The sequence below is a fragment of the Ambystoma mexicanum genome, chromosome 2p (assembly GCF_040938575.1).
Source record: "Ambystoma mexicanum isolate Mex_15411 chromosome 2p, UKY_AmexF1_1, whole genome shotgun sequence".
NCBI classification, from domain to species: domain Eukaryota; kingdom Metazoa; phylum Chordata; class Amphibia; order Caudata; family Ambystomatidae; genus Ambystoma; species Ambystoma mexicanum.
In genome coordinates, this window is record NC_090923.1 from 1,197,640,164 (window position 1) to 1,197,666,662 (window position 26,499).

Below are 26,499 nucleotides of genomic sequence, written 5' to 3' on the forward strand. Positions count from 1 at the left end.
AAGGGAAGAACGCGATGGGGACAGACGAACCGTTGGGGGAATTCTGAGATTAACAAATGGGAAAGGAAAAGGGGGAAAAGTAAAGTAGAGGAAAGCAAAGTCAGTAAGTAAGGTGGGTAAGGAAAGTGAATAGTAAGTGGGCAAGTAAAGCAGACAAGGCATGGAAAAAGCAACGTGGACCAAGTTAAAGTAAAAACTAAATGTTGCACCACAAGGGAGGGTGGCAGGATGCAGGACAGGGGTTGACGATAGTTTAGTCTGCTGCCAGGAGTACGGGGGGGGGGGGAGTGGAGTCGGTTCAGTACCAAGTTCTGTTTTGGGTAGGCTGCTCCGGTTGGATCCTTTTCTCCAAAGATGTGCAGGGGAGTGGGGTTCTCTGGCCGAGGCTACTGGGGTGGGGAGAGTGGGAAGGTGAGGGGGTGGGGGTAGGAGCATACATTTTGAAGCTAGCAGCACTGGTTTGATAGAGGGTAAAACATATTGAGGGCGAGTAGTGTAGGGCACCTAGTGGGGGAATAGGATAGAAAGGGTACACAACGAAGTAAGTATGGAATGGCGGTTTCCAAGGAGTTAAAGTATGGAACACACCACAGAAATAAGACCACAAGCAGGTTGACGCATCACACAACAAAAGCAAACTAAATGCATATACATTCACTTGGTTATAAGGCATAACAAAAATCTGAATCTCCTGCAAAGGAAAGGTTAGACAAGTATTATGCACAAAATAAGTGGGACGGAAAGGGATCCACCTAAAGACTGTCTAGACAACCTGCCCCAAAGGGGGCCAGTGGGCTGTCGGAAAGGGCTCAAGGGATTGCTTCTATGGCGCAATAGAAAATTGAGTAGATAGAACGTTTGTACCTAACCACATATGGCGATTTCATTGAACACAACCTTCACATCATTCAAACGAGGATGACACCACGATGAGATGTAGATTCACTCATATTCCAGTACAGCATACGATCTCAGTCGTGAACATCAGCTTTTCACATAGGCATTCACCCCAGGATGTGTCTCAGCACAAAAAAAAGCCAGACCTGCCTAGGTGTCTGTGCTCACCCACATGATTAAACATAACCAGCCAGGAATTGCAAGTTCTGGAACTCAGAGATACCACCATGACACATTACACTGAATGACACACTTGACACAGGACTTTTAGCGTGGTAATTTATTTAATATGACCCCCTCTGCATGGGTACTCTTATTCTCATCACACAAGATACAGCAAAAGCCGTTATAATATAACATCACACCCATGAACAAGATGGCCTTGTGGGCACAGAGCGTGTTTGAACAGACTTTCAACAGGAGATATGCTACACTACACCTTACTACAGTACACTACATGGCATCAGTCCCAATGCACAAGCAAGCCCGACTTAAAGGGCATTCTGGAAGGAGCGGTGGCAAGTGAGCATGGCAGGAGGTTGGGGGTGGGGTGCGGGTCGACAAGGGGCTAAAAGCATGTGGGATAAATTGACCCAACTAAGCTGTGCTTCCCCACATCACAAAGCTGCATCAGAAACAGCAAAATAGCTGTGCTGGCTTCTGTGAGCTCCATGGCCTCAAAACTGTGTTTTGCAGCAACAAAAAAAAGACTGCTGCGCCGTCTTGCCAAGCACACATTGGGCAGGATGGAACAGGAGGCCACACGAGGGAGCATGCCAGTGTGTTCTGACATATACAAATGGAAGTGAAAAAGCAGCGTTGTTTTGCTGCCAGCCCAAAATCCCCAGTAAAAAGGAAACATTTTCACCTTTAAAATAATGCTGCTGATGCTATTTTCATCTGCTCTTCCTTAAACTACTGTTATTAATAAGGCCCTGTCATGCTCAGTATATCCCATTGTGCTTCTGCAAAACCAAGCATGATTTCTAATTGACAGGCCCCGTCAAACCAACTCTGAAAAATCAACCAGGGAAACGCTATTTTCTTCACAAAGTAGCAAAGATCAGTAGTTCAAAGGAACTCCAGCTATCTGGGCCATGTCAATTTCAATGCATCTGTGCTTCAAACCAAACTCTGGCATGCAAGAAAGCAACCATGGCTGCAAAACAGTGTGGGAATCTGATGGAGATGCAAAACTGAATTTAAAAAGAAATGCCAGCGTGCACCACACGTGTTAAAAAAAAAAAAAAAAAAAAAAAAAAAAAAAGAAAAAAGAAAATGAAAATGAAAATGGGCTTTTCAAACTAAAGAAGAAAAATGTTGGTTTTAAAAAGTACAACTGTTGAATGAAAGCCTGCCATTACCTAGCCATGTGAAGGGGTTGGTTGCTAGTGAAAATACACACATGGGCTATTTTATTCCACAGGCTTGTTTTAATTCAGGACCAAATATAAAAAGGTTTGAAACCGCCTAGTATGGGTTTTGCAAGCTCTCAAAAACAGGTTATTTCAGTTGGCAGAGCTAAGGCTTCCCCCAAAGAAAGGGAACCACCATAAACTCTCAGCAGATACCAACACCCCAGTGATAATTACTAGGTTGGACAGAATCTGGTCTGGTCTGAAGCCCCTGACAATGGAACTCCCAAGACAAGGAAGTGTGAAGTGGGGAAAGGGCAATAAACCTTCAATCAAGCTGGGAAACCCCCACCTAGCTCTGGAGGAAATGACAGTTGGTGGCAGCTGAAGAGAAAAAAAAATGGTCCAGTGACGGACAAAGGACTGCCATTTGTTTCCAAAGACTATTGATTAATAAAAATGTAAAACTTGTATCTCTGCAGCAACACATTGAAAAAATTAAACATTTCGCAGTGATTTTGTGGAGTATAATTTGAGACATTGCAGAATTCACCGACACCTTGGATACAGAAAATGGCAAAGAATAGGGAATTACAAGAAAAGTACCCATGATCTCATTGCAAATTTTCATACTTACCTTCCTTATGATAATCCACACACATGTATAAAGTTACAGAATTTTGACCTGAATCTTTCATACTCAAAATTACAAAAAGTATTAGAAGGGCGAAACAATGTCTCACAGATTTCAGAGTTGGAGTGGAATGTTCTGTATAAAATATGTAACCTGTTTATGTAAGTTGCGAAGAGACTTCAACTGTATAAATGTACCATTTGTGGCAAAATCGGATTTTAGCTAAAGTAACTGTGGGAGGTTTGTGAACATTGTAAAACTCACATCATAAATGTGACATTCTGCCTTTAAATTCAACCAGTTGAGAGTGAGGCGGGGACTAGCACCACAGACCAACCCAGTCGGTTAGAGGTGTGCTTAGTTAAGCCTGCCCAGCCATATACTTTGATGATGTCACTATGCATTATAAATAAGAGTCCCCGACAAGCAGACACTCTTCCGGATATTCCCTTCCAGCAAGGCCTCAATTCTAGCTGTGGTATTCTTTGGGAAGTATCCTGATAACACTAACTGCTGCCCACTAACTGCATCCAGCGGTACCTGTGCCATCCAGCGACCAGAATTACCATCCGGTGACCAGACCTTGCCCAGCTGTTCTTCACCAGGCGTGCTGCGACCAGAACCTGTTGACGGTCCAAAAATCCCAAACTAAATGTGGACTGTAAATATAACCCCTACCCCCATAGTCTATCTCGTCATGCATTTGTCCTTGTACCACAGTAAGCTATCCTATCCTTATCCTGATAACTTGCTAAAACGGTCAGAATGATCCATGCAACCCTGCCCTTGATTCTAGTGCTAGCGCCAGCTCACTTTTCATTTTTTGTCTGGTGTAAACTGCAATTCCTTAGTTCCAACTAATTTCCATATATTTTATTGTTGGGGTGGAGTACTGGGGTGTTAAGGTTAACCTTGCAAATCATCTTTGGTGCTTACTGTGTTCCTCTTCAACAATATAGTCTAGATGTCAAGTAACATTTGCCTTTCTTTCAAAACTGAAGTCTTCATTTTGACCACTTTGTTTTCCGAAAACTGCACCCCATTTCAACCAGAAAATCTCATTCAAAACTGCAGCTACCCCCATTCTTTCACTTCTGTAATATCCCTGTGATGGACCCCTGTTCCCCAGACTAAAAACCGCATCACGAATTGCAATATTTCACCAGTTTTTTAAAGAAACCGTTTGAGTAAATTTACACGGAAATTGAAAGGAAATGCAACTTTTACACGCGTCATTTGGCTGCAATCCATTTTGAACTTTCCACTCGTTTTTTGAATTGTATGCGCTTGCTAATCCATGGTTTGTGATTGTTAGTATGTTTGCATTGTTGCTTTAGTGAGGAATTGCATTTGTTTCAAGGTTTTTAACAAACATTAATTATTTTTCCATTTCCAAGTGTCATTTAGTAACATTGCAAGGGGTTTAAAAGGTCGGATTTTGATTCCGTTTCCCGCCTCTTATTTCTGATTACCTGCTGCTTCTTTAAATCCACTCAGAATTTATTATTTGTGGGTTGAGGGAACATTGCAGTGGTAAATTCTAACTTGGGTGCTATCTTTCCTAAATCAAAAAGTGCTCCTATTCCTTAGTGTTTTGGATATTTTCCACTAGAAGGTTAAACCAAGTGCATTGCTTACATTCTCACTGTAATTATCACCCCATTGGCGATTGCTGCCCCATATTAAAAATTAAATGATTTCTTTTGAATTTTAAAAGAAATATTGTATTTCACCAACCAGCCTGGTTAATGGTCCATTGCGACCAGGGGTATTTGAAAAAGGGGGTGTGGACGATAAGAGTTGTGCACCATTTCAAATTGAATCTGCATAAAACGAGGAGAAAAGCATCTCAGTTGTGCACTACATACTAGGCCAAGACCAAGGTGTGTGTCACCCAATTGAAATCCTTAACAAGCAGGAAGGCCGTCACACCATTCCTATCGCTATGCCACTGCCAACAAGTGGAAGCCCACCTGGCAGGGAGCACAATGGCATTTAGTGGCCCCAGCATGCCCTCTTCGAGGGGTCAGGGGGGAGGGGTGGCGCTCCATAGCAGATCCCTACAGTCAAGGGGTTACCTCAGTCCAGCACGCCATCGTCCACGGATAGGGGGCACTCCTAAGGAGCCAAACCTGCTCTAGCAGCAGCCTCCAAGATGCCCGCATGCAGGGGTGCAAGTCAGGGATCCCCAACACAGAACAGCATGCTGCCAGCTGAGTCAGGGGGCCAGTACGATTGTGGCAGTATGGGAGTGGATGCAGTATGAGTGATGGTTGGGCTTATAGGGGTGGCCTGATACTGGCGGTTCAGCGACCAGATGACTGGGGGTGGGAAACAACTCTGCCGCCGGCTACCAGCAGAGTCATGGCGGAGTAACAGGTCGATCCCTACAAAAAGAACTGGCAGATACCGCAATGGGACTGCGCAGCCATCAGCTTAGAAAGAACGGCACCCAGGAGTATTAGACTCAGGGGAGAGCCCGGGATAAGGGGAGGGCAAGGGGGCTTGGAAGCCCAACACGTAGGTGGGGGGGTTGGGAGTGTATCAGAAGGAGAAGGAGAGAAAACAAGGAATATGGAGTGAACAAAGGGAGTTAAGGGAAAACTGGGCTCTGGGAAGTAATGGGGAATCTACAACTGGGGGTAGGGAGGGAATGGGGTATGAAACCTGGGAAAGAGGGACAGAAAAGGGTGGGGATAGGAAGAAATTGGGCAATGGAAGGGATCAGCGTAAGAAAAGAATCGGGAATTTTAAAGGATGGGGACACTGGAATGCAGTGGAAATTGGGCCAATGAGGAGCATGGATTGGGAAGAATAGGGAAGGACCTTTAGGAGCTGGGAAGGGGATGAAGATTCAGGTAGGAAAAGGGAAGAACGCGAGGGGACAGGAGAACCTTTGTGGGAAAGGGGGAAAAGTAAAGTGGGGAAAGTAAAATGATAAATGGCCATGGGTAGAGAGGGACGGCTATGGAGGGACGGGCCCACGACACGTCCACAAGGACCTGAAGGCGGGGGTTAAGCTGCCACGCTCAGAGCAAAATCCTGAGACGTGGCTAAGAAACGGAACACCTGTACGATAACTCCTGACTTAATGTATGTTAATAAAGTTTGCTGTGGTGATTTCATTTCCACTCAGTCAACTGAATCTGCCTCTCATTTGGGTATCTGGGGGCGGGGTCACTAAGGGAAGAAGGGAGTGATAATGGAATGTAGATACGATGGAGCGTATGACTGTGCAGTATGTGGGGACGGGCTCCCGATGCGGGGTGTCGGCGCTAGGGATCATGGGCCAGGCTCCCGACATGCTGCCTAGCATCTTCTGTTGCACGCTAGCGGCCCTGTAAGCCCCACTAGTGTGCTCTTGTTGGGCTACTCTGTCACTTTTTGGAGTGCTTAATGTCTAGATCAGTGTGTCCATTTGTTGAAGATCATTTGTGTTTGGGTATAACCTGTGTGTTATATCAGATCAAGTGTCTGGAGACCATGAGTAAGAAGGCCATCAGCTCTGGACTTCCTGCCCTCAGCTTTTGGGGCTTGTAGTTTTCCTAAATTTCAAAAGGGTGAATGAAAAAACTGCAAGTCCCATAATTCTACATGAACAGGTTGGCCGGGGCTTCTCACGAGTTGCCTGGGGAAACCCGAGAGCTCTGGTTGTGGCTCTGTTCATGTGGAACTTATGGGTATTGTGCGCCTTACTTGCATAGCCGCAACACCCCCCCACACTATGCCCCGGGCCCTGCATAGTGACATGCCCGATTACCACTTGCTTGGTTTTCCTTATGTATGCCTCCAGTCACATGTCCCCCATTGCCATGTCCTCCACCCCCCACCCCCCGCATGAAATAACACACAGATTGTGGGTGGACAGGCTGCAGTTGCTTTATTAGGCAGGAGGTAGCTTACAGGCGTTAGGTTTTTGGCAATGCAGCATCAGGATTATGCTCCGAGCTGAAAATCCTTACACTTTCAACTAATGGTGAGCAGCATCCGGCGGTCTCGTCCGGAGCAGATCCCCTTACACTTCACTAACTATCAAACACTCACCATTTCGGTCAATGGCTTTCCATTGCAGCCACTTCCACTTGACTACTTCTCCCATGTACAGGATCGTTAAGCAGCTCATTTCCCCTGTCACCTGACCCCCCGTCCCATGCTCCCCTGTTGGCCAGGTGTCCTGCGCTCTTCACCTTTTCATTCCCCCCCCAACCCGTTGGTACCCCGACCCCCCCGTTTTCATGTCCCTAACCGATTCCTTGCCCAGAGTTCTGGAACTCTTGCCTCCTAACCCACTCCCATGGTGCTTTACCCTCTGCCTCTTTTACCCAGTCACTTGGCCTTCTGCGCCGTTCCCAGTTGCTTGCGTGACTTACCCTCTTACCTGCCCCCATTTTGGTTTTCTGTCCTCATTCATTCCCTGTTGCACTTGCCCCCTTCTCATTTCTCCCGGTGACTTCTCTTCCCCTGGGGTTGGATGCTGGCTTCCCCCTCTGATGTATCTACTAACTCCCCAAGTTGCTAAGCCCCTTCCGCCTCTTGTCCCTGCCATGGCTCTTAATTCCTACCCCCATTCCCTTCTCCATGGTGGTATGGACCCCTTTCTAGTCCCTTGTTACGCACTCTTTTAGTTCCTTGTTTTGCCCCAAGCCGACCACCCCTGTGACAGCGTTCAACCCGTACCTTTGTGTTACCATGCTCTGGAGTTCATAATCCAATGTATTACCAGTCTGTTCGGTGCTCTATACAGTCCTATCTTGTTACTAACATCCATTTCCTTTACATTTTATATTACGTTTCAAATTACTCTCACTTTTCTTTTTTTTTATCCCTCCTCCGGCCACCCTTCACATGCCCCCCTTGGCGCATCAGAGGTTATGCCGCTGTCGTATTGTCTCTTGACCTCTTACTCTTTTCCCAGGTCTCATGACCTCTTACACATTCCCCCCAGCCATGCTTCTCTGTTTTAGCACCTAGCCACTCACCCTTGTGATGGCGACCCTTCCAATCCTTCGTCTTCCTTACCGTCTGGAGTCCCTCTTGCCCCCCCCTTTATTTTATTTTTTTAAACCCTATTTTACCCCATTTGTGGCATCCTTCTTATACTCTGCTCTTAGGAGAAAGTCGGGCAACTAGTTTGCCTTACCTGCTTGCCCAGAGCCAAACACACCATGTGGCGGCAAACCCTCCTATATTTTACTTGTTTACTCTCACCAGCAAGTCCATAATCTCGTTGGGAAGCCAAACGCTTCCTTCCATCATTGTTTAACATTTACTCTCCTATAACCCCCCCTACGTTTGTTCAATATCCCTCTCAACCTCTGCCCTTCTCAGCCCCACTGCCACCCTGCGATGTTCCCTTGCTCTTCCTGGATACACTTTTCTACACCAGCCAGAGGACTTCTCTCCCCTGCAAATTCGTGCCTTAGGGAGAGGGGAATCCAACTTGCGCGCCCCAACTTCAACATTGTTTGCCTAGACCTTGGATGTTTCGGGCGTCTGCTACTGTACATTCATTATCTTTATACTTTGTGTTTCACAACCGCCTGCTCCTTTATACAATTCTTTTTGCCCGCATCTGTTCATCATAGGTGGAGATGTTTGAAGACTGTCAAGTCCTTGGGATGCTCCGCCATTTAGCATCCAGGAATACTCAGGGTTTATAGTCATTTGGTCGAAAACAAAAATGTCGAACGTCATAATGTTGAAAAAAAAAAAAAAAAAGTTAAAAAAAGTCGCTTTTTTTCAATGTTTTTTTTTCGAAATGGGGGGTTGCCCTCAACCCCCTTTTTTTTTAATTTTACCCATTTTTTATACTTACCAAACCCAAAAAATACATATAAATAAAAAAATAATAGATTCAACTTTTTTTTTTTTCGACCTTTTTTTCGACATATTTGTCATTCGACTTTATTTTCGACATTATGACTGCACACCGTTTGGGACATGTCTTTTGAACTAAGTAAGCCTTCCTTGAACAGCGCCACATTGCCAGGAGGCCTGCTTTGTGTGCTTTATAATGGCTAAAATAAATAAACTTGCCTAGGCTAAAAAAGTGCAGGTTGGAGCAAGAAAGGTGAATCGTGAATAAAACTATAGTGAATGTTCAGCAGCTAAGTGCAACTACAGTAAAAGTAACGTGGAAGCGAATAGTAATTAAGAAAAGGGAGTAGGCTAATGTGAAAGTACAGCTGTGTGTGTCTGCCCACATAATTGGGTTTTTTACGCCTGCCTGAGGTAAGGCCTCTAGGAAGGGGCAATACTAGACTAACCATATGAAGTCGATTCCGAGGTCGTCAGCGTCACAAAAAATGCATAGGCGAGTACTCCAGTATAGTACTAAAGGGCAAGAAACAAGGGCGGGGGTCCTGGGAGTCCCTCTGCCGGACATTAGTCCCGGTTACGAGAGACTTATCCAGAGTCTTTAGCTGCCTATCTTTCACAGAGGAGAAATATTTCTCCTCTATCAGTCTTTGTCCTGCCCTGGGGCAGTCCAGCACCAAAATGTTAGGCCATTCTCCTCTGAACAAGAGTACCAACAACAACCCCAGACACGTGTTTCGGTCTGGTTGGACCTCCTCAGTAGGGTTGAGCTGTGCCCATCTAAGAATAGTGAGCAAGGGGTGCACGTCTGTATTCCCCTAATAACTTAGGGTGAGACCCAAAGTTTTTTTATTTTAAAATATATTTTTATTTTATATATAAACCAAACAACAATACAACAGAACATAAATAAACACATTTAACAACAAAAGCACTGCAATCCCCATCCCTCCCCCCTATGAGCCTGTATGGTGTCCGCCATCGGTATCCGCAGTGAACGGAGGGGCGTTATCGCTCTCAGATTCAATTGGAGCCGACCCCGCTCCAAACAGTTCGGCTATCATCGATTTCCATGCCGCGAGGGAGCACATTTCCTCCTCCTCCCCTGCAATACTGGTATCCCGCCACACCGCCGTCTCGGCCTCCGCCCATTTTTGGAGATCCCTCCACCAGACCTCCACTCGTGGCTTATGACACTCCTTCCATCCCATTGCAATCCTACGTTTAGCAAGCACATAAGCCAGATCTTTCAATTTCTCAACATGTCTGAGTTTACGCGCTCTGGGATATCCCCCCAGCAAGCAGGCCCAGGCTGAATCCACTTTGAGCGTGATACCCTTCCCTCCCAGTTTCTGCGCCACTTCACCCCAGTAGCCTGCAATTACTGGGCACGCCCAGAACATGTGTATCATGTCTGCATTCTCCTCGTCAAACTTGGGGCACGCCTGGCGTCCAACATCCCGAAATTTGGATATTCTCAAGGGGGTCATGTATGCCCTGTGCGTTATATAAAGCTGTATTTGCTTAAACCTGGCATTCCTCAATACTTTTTTATGATACCCCAAGGCACGCTCCCACAACCCATCTGCCATCGGGGCCCCCATCTCCGTTTCCCATTCCAGTCTCAAGTGCACTAAATCACTCCCAACCTTTGTCATCAACATCTCATACAACCTAGAGACCTCATGCCCGCCCTCCGATGTGTCATAGTATCTCCACCGTGGCGTCCGGTTCATCGGCCAAGGCAGTTTCAGGCCACCTACTCCGGATCTCCTGCACTATCCTGTGATATGTCACATATTGACCCCTGTGCAATCCGGACCCTGCCTCTAGTTCTTCGAACTCCATGATGGTCCCGTCCTGCCAAATAGCTCCCATGGTGACCAACCCCACTGACTCCCAGTATGTCCGGATGATTGCTCGGAGCTGCCCGTCTCCCTTCGCCAGTGCGACCAATGGTAACTGCGGCACGCACAGCAAAGGGTTACCCATCATCCGGCAGGCCCGTCTCCACATGTTCCGTCCCAAAGCTAGCATTCTAGGCCGCTCCCTCATGCATGCATTAGTCACCCAGATCACCTCTCGCAGATAAAAAGGGGAACAATCCCTCCCAAACAGCCTGTGTTCAGGGGTCTCGTCGTCAGAGAGCCATCTGGACACATATTGCAGCTGCGCTGCCACATAATATGCCTCAAAGTTCGGCAGTTTAACTCCGCCCTTCTCGTAGAAGTTCTGCAGCTTCCACAGTGCGACTCTGTTACGCGTGCCGTGCCACAGGAATTCCCTGCAAACACTATGTAGCCTCACAAAAAACTTTTTAGGAATCATAAGGGATGTTGTTAAAATAATGCAAAAGCCTGGGTAGTACCACCATTTTAAGCATGGCTCCCCGGCCCATCATCGCTAATGGCAATCTTTCCCAGAACCTCATGCATTTCTCGATCTTCCCCACAGCGAGTTCAGTGTTGTGCTTGTGTTCTTCCTCAGTCGTGTGATACACGTCAATTCCCAAGTATCGGAAGGAGCTCGTCGCCCACGGGATCTGCAACGCTGGCAACCTCTCCACCGGAGTCCCCACATAGCCTCCCAGCGGAAATAGAGTGGATTTCTGGGGGTTTACTGCTATACCGGACAACCAGGCATACCTCCCCATCACCTCTAAGACATACTGCAAATTTTCTTCTGGATATCTTAGGTATAGCAGCATATCATCTGCATACAGGGATATAAGGTGACACTCCTCCTACATCGATGCCGACCGGGTCATATTGCTGCCGGAGGTAAATTGCCAAGGGTTCTAGGGCCAGGATGTACAACATTGGGGACCAGGGACATCCCTGCCTAGTGCCTCTGCCCAACTGCCATCTCTCTGACACCACTGCACCCGTGCGGACCCTGGCCAGTGGTGCACTGTATAGCATCTCGGCCCACCTAAAGTAACCTGGTCCCATCCCATACCATCTCAGAGCCGCCAGCAGCCAAGGCCACCGAACAGAGTCGAACGCTTTAACCGCGTCCAATGCCACTATCGCCATTTCGCCGTCATCACTACATCCCCATTCGACCACCCTGTGGAGGCGTCTGTGGTTGTGAGTAATGTTCCTGTTTGGGACATAGCCCGTCTGGTCAGGGTGGATCAACTTGCTGATCACTCTACGCATTCTAGTAGCCAGGACAGCTGTCAGGATCTTGCTGTCCTGGTTCAGCATCGACAGGGGCCTGTAGGAGCCACAACCGTGTCCCGGTTTATTTGGCTTGGGGAGCGGTATTATAATCGCCTCCCTGAGTGACTCCGGCAGCCGTCCCACCTCGTACGCTTCGTTGAGCATTTCCAGCATGGGCGGGAGCACTTCCTCCGCATATACTTTATAAAATTCACTGGGGAACCCATCCGCCCCTGGGGCCTTGCTAGTGGGTAACTGCCTCACAATCGCCTTCAACTCTTCCAGGGTGATCGGAGCATCCAGCTCCTCTCGCTCCTCGTCACTGACCCTGGGCAAGCCTACGTCTTCCAGCACTTCGTCTATCTCCTCCTGGCTGCCCCCCTCACAATCTTCGTATAAGACCTTATAGTATTCCACGAATGCCCTGTTTACACCTTCTTGGGTGTCCACCTCCTCACCCTTTTCATTGATTACCAGTCTGATCGGGGATCGTGGGGTCTCGCTCTTGTAGAGCCAAGCTAGGAGTCGGCCCGTTTTGTCTCCCCCCGCATGCAGTCTCTCAATATACTTTCTATAGTTCAGATTACAGAGCCTGTCCCAATGTTCTGCACACTTCTGTTGCAATTTGGAGACCGCCTCCGCATCTATCCCACCACCTTCCAGCTCCTCCTCCAGCTCAGTCTCAGCTCTATGCAGATCCGCCAGGACTCCCCCCATCAATCCCTTAGACTTCGCAATGGCGATCCCCCGCATTACGACCTTAAAGGCCTCCCATAAGGTGCCAGCCGACTTAACGCTACCTGTGTTCACCTCAAAATAAGCAGTTATCTCCTCCCTCATATCCTCTCTGAAGGCAGGGTCCTTGAGCGCCTCCGCCCTGAGGCGCCATGTTGGTATACGCGCTCGTGGGGGAGTACAGCTGCCATCGCATGACCAGGGGCGAGTGGTCAAAGAGGACTCTCGCCCTGTAGTCTATATGGTCGCACTCCGCGACTATGTCCGGCGTGGCGAAAAAGTAATCAAGCCTCGTGTGCAGTAGATGCGGGGCCGAATAGTGCGAGTATTGCCTCCTACCCGGGTGTTTCGCTCTCCACACATCTACCAGGCCAAAATCCGCCAGCAGCGTCTGCAATACCTTGGCCGCCGGACCGGGCTTAGCCATCTTGTCATCCGACCTATCCTCCCTGGGATTCAACACACAATTAAAGTCGCCACCCCATATCACCGTACCCCCCATCCCGACACTGAGCTTAGTGCATAGCGTCCTAAAATATGTCGCCGTGTCCTGGTTAGGCGCATATGTGTTTACAATGCACACTACTTTGTTCTCTACCAGCCACCTCACCATAACCAACCTCCCATCTGCCTCCACAACCTCCTCAATTAGCTTAAATGGGACATGCGGCGCCACCCACACCAGCACTCCTCTGGCATAGGCGGAGTACGTTGATCCTACCACTGTCCCCTTCCACTTCCTCCCTACCAGCTCCAGTTTCTCTCGCTTTAGATGTGTCTCCTGTAGCAGGGCTACGTCTATCTTCTGCCTCTTAAGATACAACATGACTTTATTTCGCTTCAGATAACTGTTAAGCCCTCTAACGTTCCACGTTAATATCCTGAGGTCTCCCATGGCCTATCAGTGGTTTCCTCCCCCCATCCGAGGCAATCCCTCCCCACTTTGCGGACACCCAATCCCGATTTCACTCCCAGGCTCATGCAAAAACTAAAACACCCCAAACCCCTAACCCAAACAACTGCCCAGCTCCATCCCTGGATCTCAGGCATCCCTGTGTTCTGTCCTCTCTGGGAAACCCAAATAGAGAACCCGACAGGGTGTCACCCCACTAACAGTGACTAAACTAAACACAAAAAAGGGGTGTAAAGAGCGGCCTCTGGAGGCTCCTCTCCCTCGCAACCATGTCCGTGCTCACAGACCATGTTTCATAACCACTGACGCGCACATGTTCTCCAGCGAGTTCAATGACTATATTCAAGTCCCAATGTTCGTAACCCGACCGGGCCTACAGCGTTACTTATCTCGTCTTTTTTCGCCAGCCCTCTGAACATCTGGCTCCTGAGGACAGTTTTGCGCATCCAGCCACTCCATGGCATCCTCCGGAGTGTCAAAGAACAGCAGCTTGCACTGAAAGAAAACCTTCAGTTTGGCCGGATAGAGCAACATGTATTTAAACCCCGCTTCCCGCAATCTCCTCTTCACCGATCCAAAGTTCATACGACTGCGCTGTACCTGCAGGGTATAATCGGGATAGGCAGTTATGTTCGCCGCTCCTCGTTGTATTGTGCCTCCCTTGCGGAAGTGTTCAAGAATCCTTTCCCGGTCCCGGTAATTAAGGATCTTGGCAATCACCGGCCTGGGCGGGTTTCCCGGCGGTGGCTTCCTAGTTAAGGCCCTGTGCGCTCTCTCCACCGCAAAACCCTGCGACAGGGTGCCTCCTGTGATCTCCTGCAGTAGCATGTTCTCAATAAATTCCGTTGGATTATGGCCCTCAGTTCCCTCCGGCAGGCCCACGATACGGATGTGGTTCCTCCGGGCGCGTCCTTCTGCCTCCTCCGCCCTACTCTCCAAATTGCCCACACGTTGCACTAGGGCATGGAGTACACGCTTATGCACAGCGCAGTCCGCCGCGGTAGGGCCCATTTCTTTTTCCAAAGTCTCCGTGCGCTCTGCCAGAGTACGCACGTCCTGCCTTAGGAGGTTCACGTCCTCCTGCACCGCCCCAACCTGGAGTTCCATTGCGGTCTTCAGTTCCGCCACAGCGAGCTGGAGCTTAGTCTCCCAGGTCGCTTTCAGGTCCGCGATCGCAGCGAGGACCTCCTGGTTCGCACCCCCGGCGGCCATTTCCTTGGCCTGAGTTTTATCTTTGCTTCTGGCTCGGTCTGGGCCGGGAGGCGTCTTAGCGTATTCGTCGAGCGTGGGCGGTTTGTTCTTTGCTCTCAGGAGCTTATTAGACATGTCTCCCGTCCTTCTATCCCCGCTCGGATCTGGGGCAGGGTGTCACAGTGAGCTCTTCGGGTGTCCCCTCGCTATCGACACATCTCCGACACAAAGTTCCTTTGTCCTCCGGCTCCCCCGGCCATCTTGTCTACTACCTAGCTAGGCCAGGTCGCGTCTCACCCTTTGAAGCGCACTTTAGGCCATGAAGAGTCAGGGGCACAGTTTCAGGTCACACCGCACGCTCCCCTGCTATCCGCACGTCCGGTTACAAAGTACCTTCAGCCAGGCCCTGCTCCCTTCCCAGGTCCACGCATTCGGCCTCGCGGGACCGGGTGTCCTTAATGACCACGATGCACCCGAGTCATGCTCCTTCACTACCACCACGCTCCAGTGCGATCGTCAGGCGCCCAGATCAATCACTCCTTTGTTCCTGCGTTAAGCGGCGGCGGCCATTTTCTCGTTCATCGCACTCTCGCCTCCAAGTCTTCTCTTAGCTTCTTGTTGCGCTTTCACGGTGCAGGCCCGTATCGAAATGTGTCCACACGTGCACCTGAGATTCATGTACGCAGCCATATCAGTCTCAGCCAAGTTACATCGGTCCTTGCATGGTTTTCAGTCGGATAAAGTACGGATCTTCGGGAGCCCCCGCACAGACACGTCCTTTCACATGGCTTCCTAGCCACGCCCCTGGGTGAGACCCAAAGTTACTTAAATATGCAAGAAACAAGAGGGGGGGGGGTCTTGGGAGTCCCTCTGCCAGACATTAGTCCCGGTTACGAGAGACTTACAGTCTTTACCTTGCTATCTTTCACAGCGGAGAAATATCTAAAACATATCAGTCTTTGCCCTGCCATAGGGCAGTCAAGGCTTTCGTAACCAGGACTAATGTCTGGCAGAGGGACTCCCAGGACCCCCCGCCCCACTTTGTCCTTTGTTATTTGCACCACTGAGTATTGGTGTGCAGTCATAATGTCGACAATAAAAAGTCGAATGACAAAAATGTCAAAAAAAAAAGTCGAATCTATTATTTTTTTATTTATATGTATGTTTTGGGTTTGGGAAGTATAAAAAAAAAATTTAAAAAAAGGGGGCTGGAGGGCAACCCCCCCCATTTCGAAAAAAAAAAACGTATTGAAAAAAAAAACGACTTTTTTTCCGACATTTTTTTTCGACATTATGACGTTCGACCATTTTGTTTTCGACCAAATGACTATAAACCGCCCTAAACACCCCCACTTAGCTCACTGTCCATCTCAACCTCTGCCCTTTCAAGCCCCACGATCACCCTGTGCTGTTCCCTTGCCATTTCCTGCATACCCCCTTGTTACGCCAGCCAGAGCACCCCTTTCCCCCCGCAAATTCTTGCCTTAGGGAGAGAGGAAACCAACTTGCACGCCCTACCTTAAACCTTGTTTGGCCAGACCTTGTCTGATATGGGATTGCCTCAGGTGACAAACCTGCTCACTGCTCCGTTTGCAAATAAACGCTCCGTTGTGCGGACATTACAGCCAAGACATCTGTCATGCTTTACTACACATTAATTCACAGTCCAACCTTCAATTAACCTTTTTTTTCTTACTATACGCTTACGCCTTACTTGTTACTGTATTTGCACTTAGCTGCTGCACGTTCACTATCGTTTTACAATACAATTCACCTCTCTCGCTCCTACCTACACTTCCTTAGCCCAGGTAAGTTTATTTATTTTAACATTTATAAAGCGCACAAAGCAGACCTCCGGTATAGTGGCGCTGTTACAAGGAAGGTTTTCTTAGTTCAAGTTTATGACATGTGGGGGTTTCTGATCCCCGTTATAGTCCTGGGATGATGCGCACTAGCCATGCGTCCAGGAGTCCTCCTTGATGCCATTGTCCCCTTCCCACTCTAGTACAATACGAGTATACCATCCATTGTGGGATCTACAATACACTCAATTGAATGTGCCACACATGGATAACTTCCATGATATAGTCATGTATATTCTGACATTCGATCAACTGAAAGATATGTGGAAACCAGGGGTCTGACTATCAAAGGGGTGCGCAAATTAAACCACAGGCGCCTACAAGCTGATGATCCTCTACATATGCCATTTTCCATTTTCTGGGCTGCACCATACCAGACTATGGACTATGAACTATGGGTGTGAACTTACCCAGTACCAATCCTTTTTGGCCGAATATTCCACTTGCCAATCTTCTTGTGCAACACAAATCCGAAATACAACTAACATGTTAGTACAGCACCCCGTTGATGTTTTGGGCTTGGCTGAGGTGGCAAACCTGCTAACTGCCTTGTCATCCTTGCCTCATTTCCCCTCCCTGTACTTGCGCGATATCATTGTCACTGGTCCTAGTAAGATCATGCCTCGTTTCCCTCTAGTCCACTTCCTATGCCTCGTTGCACCTTGAAACGGCACGCTATAAATAAGATACATGATATCTGCTTGGGTACAATACACAAACCGCAACAGCACGCTCCATTGGGTGGACACCACCGCCAAGTCTTCTGTCCTGCTTTACTTCGCTTTGCTGTACAATCACTATAGTTTTACTTTGTCTTTCACCTTTTTTTGCTCCTACCTACAATTCCTTCTGGCCAGGCATGCTCATCACATGTGGGGGATTCCGATACCCGTTATAGTCCTGAGATGTTCTTAATGCCCAGCATCCAGGAATCCTCATTTGTGCCATTTGTCTCCTTCCCAATCTGGTACAGTACGAGTGTCACGGCCTGTACATCTTGTGTAAAATATACCTTTACCAAAGGTAGGTTACCTAAATATTGATAATAGCCGGTGCCATATAAATAATGCAGGCAGATTTTAGCTGTGTTCCTGTTTACCTGGCATTAAGAGTCAACATCTGAGTGTTGGTTTTCAACCTGGGCATAAGAATGCTGCTGCTTGAGTTGGAGCCTAATTATCTGTCTGCCAGAACCAACTCAACTTTCTTCCTTTTCCAGCCTTGCACTCAAATGCAACCCAACCTCATGTGCACACATGTCCCCCCCCCCCCTGGCACTGCGAACGGCATCCAACTATAGCAGGACCCGACACCCTTGAGGCGACTTCCTCTTTATCCCCTTGGCGTGCAACCCGCGACTACCCAGATTTCCCTGACCTCCGCGGCATGGTGAAAACCTTGGACCTGGTAGGATGTGCATTCTGGTAAATATAGTATTGCAGGGCCTGAAAGTGAGCCACCCTTGTGCCCCTATCTCCTCCCATCTTTCCCCTTCCCCAAACCTCGCCTGGCGGCCAGATGCTCCAGACACATGCTGCGATGGAGCCACTCACCCCCACCATACAGGTAAACTTTTACATGGCCATCAGCACACACTTGTAACCCCCCTGTGAGCAAATAGAGTTGTACTCTTGTGGGTGAAGTCCAACCCTGCATGGGTGTCGGGGTACTGGGGTGACGTTCAGGGTACTGTAGATGCCGATGACCGTTCCTTTCATCCTGCCCCCCCACCCCCCGTCAAGTGGTTTAGGGAACATGGTTGTAGGTACGTAGATGCCTTGCGACAGGAGGGACATCGATCTTGCTATCTGTGCGCCTGGCGGACAGCCCTGGATAACTTCGGAGGGTTCGTAATGGATGTCGAGTAGGGCAAGTGCCTGTGCGGTCCGATAACTGATGAGGCTGCGCCCTATGGAGGGACTGTGTATCACATGGATGACTGTGGATACTCTGTGGCCTCTGTGCATTAGGTCACAATGAAATTGACCTTTTGCCTGAAGTGGATGTTTTGCTCCCCACTGGAATATGTGGGTTTGGGATTTGCTCAGGGTGCAAGTTTGTGCCAAGGTTTGATAGAGCTGCTCGTTCATAACATTGACTGTCGCCCCCGTGTCCACAACGAACTGGTTGAGTATGCCTCCGAGTTGTACTGCTACTTTAGGTGCCAGGGTGTCATCTGACGAGGTTCTAAGGAGCCTTACGAACTCTCTGCTATACCTGTCCTGGGGGCAGGGTTGAATTTCTCCAAATTCTGGCAGTTCGCCTGGAGGCGGGGTTTCTTATGGGTCATGGGTGTAGCGGAGTTTGCGCACCGGTTATATTCCTAATAGAGTCCAAGTCCTGCTTGGTATTCTGGCTCCAGGTTGGCCTGGTAATCCCGTATGTCTGGGCTAGGTAGGTAGTCTTATGCGTCTGGGTGGTTCGGTCTTCCAGTGTCCTTATGATTTCTGCCCGGGTTGTCACCGCAGGTCTCTTTCCTCGGTTAGTCGGTCACCGGGTTCCCTGTTTCGCTCTGGGTATCTGGTCCGGCCTGACAGTGGGGCCGGTTGGTTGGTGGTGGGGTTGTGTAGGTTGCACATCACGTGGAAATGGTTCTCCTGGCCACAGAGCATGCTTATTTGTCCGATGGCCGGACATGGACCTCTGTAGGGGAATTCAAATCCACACCTGTAGCATTGCTTGTCGCTCTGGAACCACAGTTGTGGGCTTCTGGCTCCTGGTCTTCCCATGAGTCAGGGGTATCTGCTGTACCCTGGCTGCCCCGTTGTCATGGCTGCGATGGTGTCACTCTTTCTGGAGTTCTCAATGGAAGCAGCTTGGGCGGCGACCCCTTCATATATTTGCGCAAGGTCAATGATCTCTTGCAGGGATAAGGGTTTCTTAAGGAGATGCTTCCGGAACAGTGATGAGGTGCACCCTTCGTCTGAGAATCATTGGATAGCCTCGTCATTGTTAAAATTGACGAAGTCGCAGTGTAGGATCTTCCTCTGTAGACAAATTCTCTTATGGATTAGTGTGGGAGCTGTGTGCATGGATTGCATGCATATCTTTCATAGTCTATTAGGGAGTATGATCAGTTTGCTGTTGAGTGCCGTGAGGAGGCTCTGGTATATGTTTCTTGTGAGGGAATTGTTTTCATTATGCTCTATCTCTTTTCCTTCAAGATTGGAAAATACGTCCATTTTGTTGGGCGAGTCGCAATTTCCTATTGCCCCCATAAAGCAGTCGAATTTTTTGACCCATTCGTCCCATCTTTGGCCCTGGTCGTGGTGTGGGTGCAGGGTGAACGGGATGGGCGTGAGATGTCGTTCCTGGGTTTGCGGGGCCTGAGACTGCCGCACCCTGTGCGTTGTCAGTCATGTTGTTGGAGTCGGAGGGTGCTAGTGTCACGTGTCTCTGGCAGATCCGTCCGGCTGGCCCGGTCCAAATTCCTTTGGTTTTGCCCTTGCCGGGCCCTAGGACCACTGGTGGCACTGTTATAGGTCTCAGCTTTGCAGCTCCTGTTGGTGCTTCTCTGGGTGCTCTGCCACGAGGCCTCAGTGGGCTTTGGGCTGCTTGGAGGCTCCGTTATGGGCTTGGCTTTGTTGCGGTTGCTGGCGGCGTGCGTTCAGGTGCTGCGTGTTACTGGGGCTGCGGTGTGTTGGCGTCACGTGTTCAGTTTGCTCACAGTGCCTGTCTGTGCCTCTTTTCGGACTGCTTTAGTATGGTTGGCGGGGCTGGTGTGCTGTATTATTTTTGGGGCTGGGCCAGTATGTATTGCTTCTGCATTAAGTGGTTGAGAAGAGAATAAAAAAAAAATCTTGTTACAAGTTGCCCGTAACGCGGTCTGGGGGCACCACCGGTGTGCGAGAGACTGATATGGGCAATTGTCTTTGTTATGGCCCTCGGGATGTGATCATTGGGTCGGGTGACTTGCACTCTGTGCTGCGTCGTGGGCCCCAGATCTCCTTACCGCCTTGATATAGGCTGCTGGACGGGTGGGCACGTGGTGCGTTTATTGTTCCCAGCGTTCTGCATCCTTCGGATGGCACGTGCGTGCTGGCCAATCTGTAACTCACGTGTTCTCAGTCCTCCTCCAGCATGTCTTGCCTTGGTCTCTGTGGCTTCGGATTGCAGAAAGTGATTCGTCTGCCCGTTCTCCCTTTGCTGCGGTTCCCTCAGCTTGTCACTCTGCTGGGCTCCGCACTGCTGGGCACCCCCGCCTCTCATAAGCCTGGAAGTGTTTTTGTGCTGGGGAGTGGCATGCGGGTGGCACGGATGTATGACAAGTGTTACAAGACAGGCAATACAGAATGACAGTTGCAGGAATGAGGAGACTGACGACCAGGATGTTAGGTGGAAAAAACTTTGGCCACAAGCTTTATTTTAGTACCAGCCATGGTGCAAAAGAAAAACCAGCCATAACATCACATAAGGATAACAATACTATATTTTGGGGACAGAGGGAACAGGTGAGCGGGGGGCCCTAATCCCAATTAGGGGCCCGCTCGAGGCTGATCCCCGCCGCCATTCATATGAAAGCTTGTGACAATTGTTTGGCCACAGCGTGTGAGCTGTGACATGTTCATAATTGCTTGTCTTTGGAGCAGGTTCATCCTGCTTTCTTTGTCCTTTCCAAGTGAGGTGGGGAGGTGTGCGCTTGTGTGCCTTTTACTGATGTCCAACCTGACCAGGTTTAGCACTTGCGCCCTCTCTTGCTCACAGGGTGATTTTCGCTGAAGTTAAGGCTCTTGTTCCGTATTTCTTGATAGAACAAAACCCCGCGTTGTGAAGCCCTTCACTTGATCCTCCGCGGGATGTGTTCTTGGAGCCATTTTGATTTTTTGGTCATGTGTTTTGTACTTTTCCACGGATGGAGGCGTTTTAGCCTCTTGGTCCACTCTTTGGAGATGAATTTGGCACTGTCTCCACACATGATCCACTTGAGTTTTTGAAGCCCCCACGCTCCGTTTGCGGGATAGTTGTTTCCTCGGGGGTGGGTTCTAGGAGCCTTACTAGGGTCTTCCCTGCTCCAGATCCACTTGTGCTACGAGATCCCTTCTGCGCCTTAGGCTGCTTGTTTTACAGCCGGGGTGGGTTCAAAGAGCCTTACTGGGTTTTTTCCCTGCTCCCGCTCCACTTGCATTGTGAGACCCCTCAGTGCTTAAAGCTGCTTGTTTTTACCGCCGGGGTGGGTTCAAAGAGCCTTACTAGGTTTTTACCCTGCTCCCGATCCACTTGCTTTGTGAGACCCCCTCAGCGCTTAGCGCTGCTTGTTTTTACAGCAGGGGTGGGTTCAAAGAGCCTTACTGGGTTTTTACCCAGCTCCCGATCCACTTGCATTATGAAACCCCTTCAGCGCTTGAAGCTGCTTGTTTTTACAGCCGGGGTGGGTTCAAAGAGCCTTACTAGGTTTTTACCCAGCTCCTGATCCACTTGCGTTGTGAGACCCCCTCAGCGCTTAAGGCTGCCTGTTTTTACAGCTGGAATGGGTTCAAAAGGAGAGCCTTACTAGAATGTTCCTTGCTCCCGAACCACTTGTGTTGTGAGACCCCTTCAGTGCTTGTGTTGTACTATTTCGCTGCTGGGGTGGGTTCTAAGGGCTTAGCTGGGAACTTCCCCCGCCCACGATCCACTTGCGTACCCCAGTGCGCTCATCTTGCATAAACAAAATTGTGAGGGGGTGGGTTCCAGAGCCTTACTAGGAACTTACCCTGCTCCTGATCCACTTGTTGTGAGACCCCCCCTTCTGCATGCATGGAGGTGGATACTTGAGGCTTACTAGTACATGTTTCTGCTCAAGTTCCTCTCTCCTTTTCACTTTTGTTATACCCCTAGGGCTCCCACCTGTATTGATGTTCTCTGGTGGATTCTGAGCGCCTGGGTCTTCTATAACTGTATTTTCCTGGAATATTAACTAATAGACAAAAAGACCCCCCGGTATTTTAAGAAGGCCCTTCTTGGAGTTGAATTTTTATGTTTATTTTTTGAAGTGAGGCGTTTTAGCCTCCCCTAATGCTATGATTGTGTTCCATTTTCTACCTGGCCCTCGCTATAGCTTTACCTTACAGTTATTTGCAGGGTGGGAGGGATGGTTTTTTAGACCTGCAGCCGTCCTGCTGCTGTTCGTGGCTGACGGGGAGGAAGCATGAGAAGGGCCACCTTGCCCCCGACAGATAAAGGCAATATTCGGCATGGGGGCAAGGCGGCCCTTTCTTTGAACTTCAAAGGCCCCCGCTCACCATCCGCAGGATGGGAAGGGGGGCCTTTGAAGTATGGAGGGCAAGGTGACAGGGGGCAGCGACTGCCGGTTGTCACCTGCCCCTCTCACCTCACCCTCCTGTCTTGGCGACGCGCTGTCTGGGTTCCCATTGTTAAGGGACCCAGCAGCCCGACCCCACCATGTGCATGCTAAGTGGGGCAGCGCCAAAAGGCACTGCCCCACCGGAGTTAGCACAAACCCCCCACCTCCCAGCTTATGGCCCCGGGCCTCCCATTCGGGTGGGCCCGGGTGTATAAGCCTGGAAGTGTTTTTGTGCTGGGGAGTGGCATGCGGGTGGCACGGATGTATGACAAGTGTTACAAGACAGGCAATACAGAATGACAGTTGCAGGAATGAGGAGACTGACGACCAGGATGTTAGGTGGAAAAAACTTTGGCCACAAGCTTTATTTTAGTACCAGCCATGGTGCGAAAAGAAAAACCAGCCATAACATCACATAAGGATAACAATACTATATTTTGGGGACAGAGGGAACAGGTGAGCGGGGGGCCCTAATCCCAATTAGGGGCCCGCTCGAGGCTGATCCCCGCCGCCATCCTGAGGGGATGCTGACCGGCGTCTCCCAGGTCCCTCCAAAATAAGAGATTGTGAATTAAGTACAGCCTCTGGCTGCTAGGGTCCAGAAAATATTCCTGGTGAAGGTGTCCATACCTTCAATGGACAGGTGAACCCCGTCACTGCAGAACATGGCCTGGTTGTGTACCGAGAAACCATGTTTAATAAATTTGAGGCCTGAGAAAAGGCAGAAATTGGCCACAGCTTTGTTCAGTTTGCGCCTAGAAATCTCCATGGCTTTGTTGCACTCTGCCCCATGCCAATGTTGGCGAGGGATGATTTCTGACATCATCACTTCTGTTCGAAGTCTTAGCAGGTGTGCCAGGGATCTGAGGGAGGTGCAGATTTCAGCCAGGAGAAGCTTCCTGCCCAGCTGAGGCAAGTCATTGCCCCCGAGGTGTATGATGAGAAAATCGGGGGGAGGTGAGCAGGCCCCCAGTAGGCCAGCCAATTTGTTGTGTAGGTCTCCCCAGCGCATGCCCGGCTTGCCCGACCAGTAGGTGATGTGTCCTGGAAATGCATGCCGTCCTGGGTTTCCTCCAGCCATCTGCTGGCTCTGGTAATGAAAGAATGGCCCACGATCCACGCCGTCTGGGACGGGGGGTAGCCTGTGGTTAGAGGAAAATGGAGGGAGGGGGGGGGGGAGACGGAGGATACTGTTAGATCAAGTCTTTTCTGATGTATCTTTTGTAAGCCCCCGATTTCCAACCCCCAATCCCTTTCATGGCTTTCTCTTGCAGTCCCCCCATCCAGGCTGAAGTGGCTGCTCCTATCCTGAAGGAGTGGGATCCAAACTCAGTAGGATTCCATCCTATAGCTATTATAGTCTTCTTGAGGACAGACCTCACCTGGAATCTACTGAGGGCAGACACCATTTTTGTGTGTGAATAATTGCCCCCACCCCGACTGGGGCGCATGTTCATGAATGCCTTGGTGGTGCAAATGGGGCAATATTCTGTTTCCTCAATGCAGTACAGGTTGATTATCCTCCCTTTTCCTAACTGATCAGTTTTGGACCTACACAGTTTCACAGCCATGGAATCCTTCCCCAGGTGGATGTCGCCTATATCCAGCCCTTCCTCTGATCCTGTGTTTTTGGAGGCTATCTCGCTGATCCTGAACGCCCCAAAGTAGTTTAGTGTGAAGGCGGCTCTAAATAGTGACGTCTCGTAGGCATTGTTGCATACTGCAGGGAGGGTGTCTAGCAGAATTTTTAATTTAGCAAAAATGAGGGGGCGCCTGGTGTCTGTCTTGACCCCTTCCATTTTGGACCAACCCTTGAGTGCATATCTGGTTAGTGTGCCGTGGGTGGGGTCGGGTGCCCCCGCTAATCTAGTGTAATATGAAACTGCTGCCAGATGGGATGAAGCCCATGCCTTCTTTTTGCTTTGTTTGAAAGCCCACTCCATAAAGTCATTGACATGGCACTCCTGTATATCCCTGATGTTGGTGACTTTTGTGATCCTTCCAAAATCAGTCAAGCACTTATTGTACATTTTGGCAGTTTTCTGTGCCAGCGCCTTTTTGGCCAGTTCCCCTAAGACACCTTTAGGCTCACCTGTAGGAGTGTGGTGCCGGGAAAGGCAACCCCTTTTGTCCGGGCCCGGGGGGGGAGGGTAGAGCTAGGAGCGGGCATCTCAGGTAAGAGCTGTGACCGGCTGGCTGGCGGGGGCTGCCTTGGGTGTGTCCATGATGGCTCAAACCTCTTCTGGAACTGCTGTCCTCCTGGCTTCTGCCTGTGGGTTTAGTGCCTTGAAAGTGGGGAAATGAAAACGGGACAGAGCGTCAGCGGCCTTATTATCTTTGCCTGCAATGTGCCGCCCAATTATTACAATGTTATTTTCCAGGGTGACTTTCGTCATTTCTCTCAACACTTTTAGCACCAGAGGGCAGGAGGCAGCACCCTTGTTTAAAATGTGTACAACCGCCAGGTTGTCTGACCATGTGACCAGTTCTGTGTTGGCCAACAGGTCCCCCCATAGGTAGAGTGCCAGCCATATGGGGAATATCTCTAGCAATGTGATGTTCCTGGTCCAGCCCCTCTGCTGCCAGCAGGGCGGCCAGTGGCCGGCGCACCACTTGTTACCAAAACATACCCAAGCCTCTGCTGCCAGCCGCATCCGTGAACAGGGACCTTTTGTCTGCCCCATTCATGGGTTTGCGCCATATCACTTGGCCATTGAAGTTGTTAAGAAATGCTTTCCACATGGCCAGATCTTGTGTTATCTCCTTGCCCAATCTGATGTGGTGGGGTGGCTTTGTAACCCCAGGCTCCTGTGAAAAACCCGGCCTTGGGGCATGATTCTGGTGGCAAAGTTCAGCTTCCCAGCAAGGGACTGTATTTCACGCAGCGTTGCCTTGTCCCTGCCTGTCATCTGCCTTATTGTCTGAAGAAGGTCCTCTATTTTGTCCCTGGGCAGGCGGCACTCCCCCATGGAGGAGTCAATCTCTATTCCTAGAAATGACAGGGTGGTGGTGGGTCCTACAGTTTTCTCGGGTGCCAGAGGAACCCCTAGTTCCTGCATGGTTTCCCTGAATGTTTTTAGGGATGAGCTGCATAGGAGAGACCCTGCTGGGCCAGTGAAGAAGAAATCATCCAAATGGTGTACCGTTCTGGCTCTGGGCATGGCCTGTTGGAACGCCCACTGTAAGAAAGAACTGAACTGTTCAAAATAGGCACACGCGATGGCGCAGCCCATGGGAAGGCATTTATCAAAATAGAATTTATTGTCAAAATGGAAACACAGCCACTGGTAGGTGCTCTTGTGCATGGGCAGCAGCCTGAAAGCTGACTTAATGTCTGCTTTTGCCATGAGAGCGTGTCTACCTGACAGTTTTACTAGGTCGACAGCATCTTGCACGCAGCTGTAAGAGACAGCGGCCTCCGTGGCAGGGATGCCGTCATTGAAAGAGCTACCGGGTGGGTGTGATAAATGATGAATCATCCTGAACTCCCCCGGCTCTTTTTTGGGCACAATGCCCAGGGGGGGGAGCATAAAAACTCAGTGAAAGGGGGGGTGCTGGAAGGGGCCCTCAATCCTCCCTAGTTGTAGCTCTTTATCAATTTTTTCTCTTATTATGGTAGCTAGGGATGAGGCAGATTGTAGGTTCTTG

The 26,499-nt window shown here is 49.6% G+C and overlaps 1 protein-coding gene across 8 annotated transcripts in view; it reads right to left on the bottom strand.

The window, feature by feature from the left end:
- Positions 1-26,499, bottom strand: part of RENBP (renin binding protein) — a 167,429-nt gene that overhangs the window by 104,582 nt on the left and 36,348 nt on the right. For 2 of the 8 annotated variants that reach the window (XM_069645414.1, XM_069645415.1), the window contains exon 2: positions 24,944-25,136. The exons of the other annotated variants lie outside the window; for them this stretch is intronic. In XM_069645414.1, coding sequence (XP_069501515.1) covers positions 24,944-25,021 — 78 coding nt within the window. In that variant the 5' untranslated portion in view covers positions 25,022-25,136. The remainder of the gene's footprint in view (positions 1-24,943; positions 25,137-26,499) is intronic. 8 annotated transcript variants of the gene reach the window in all.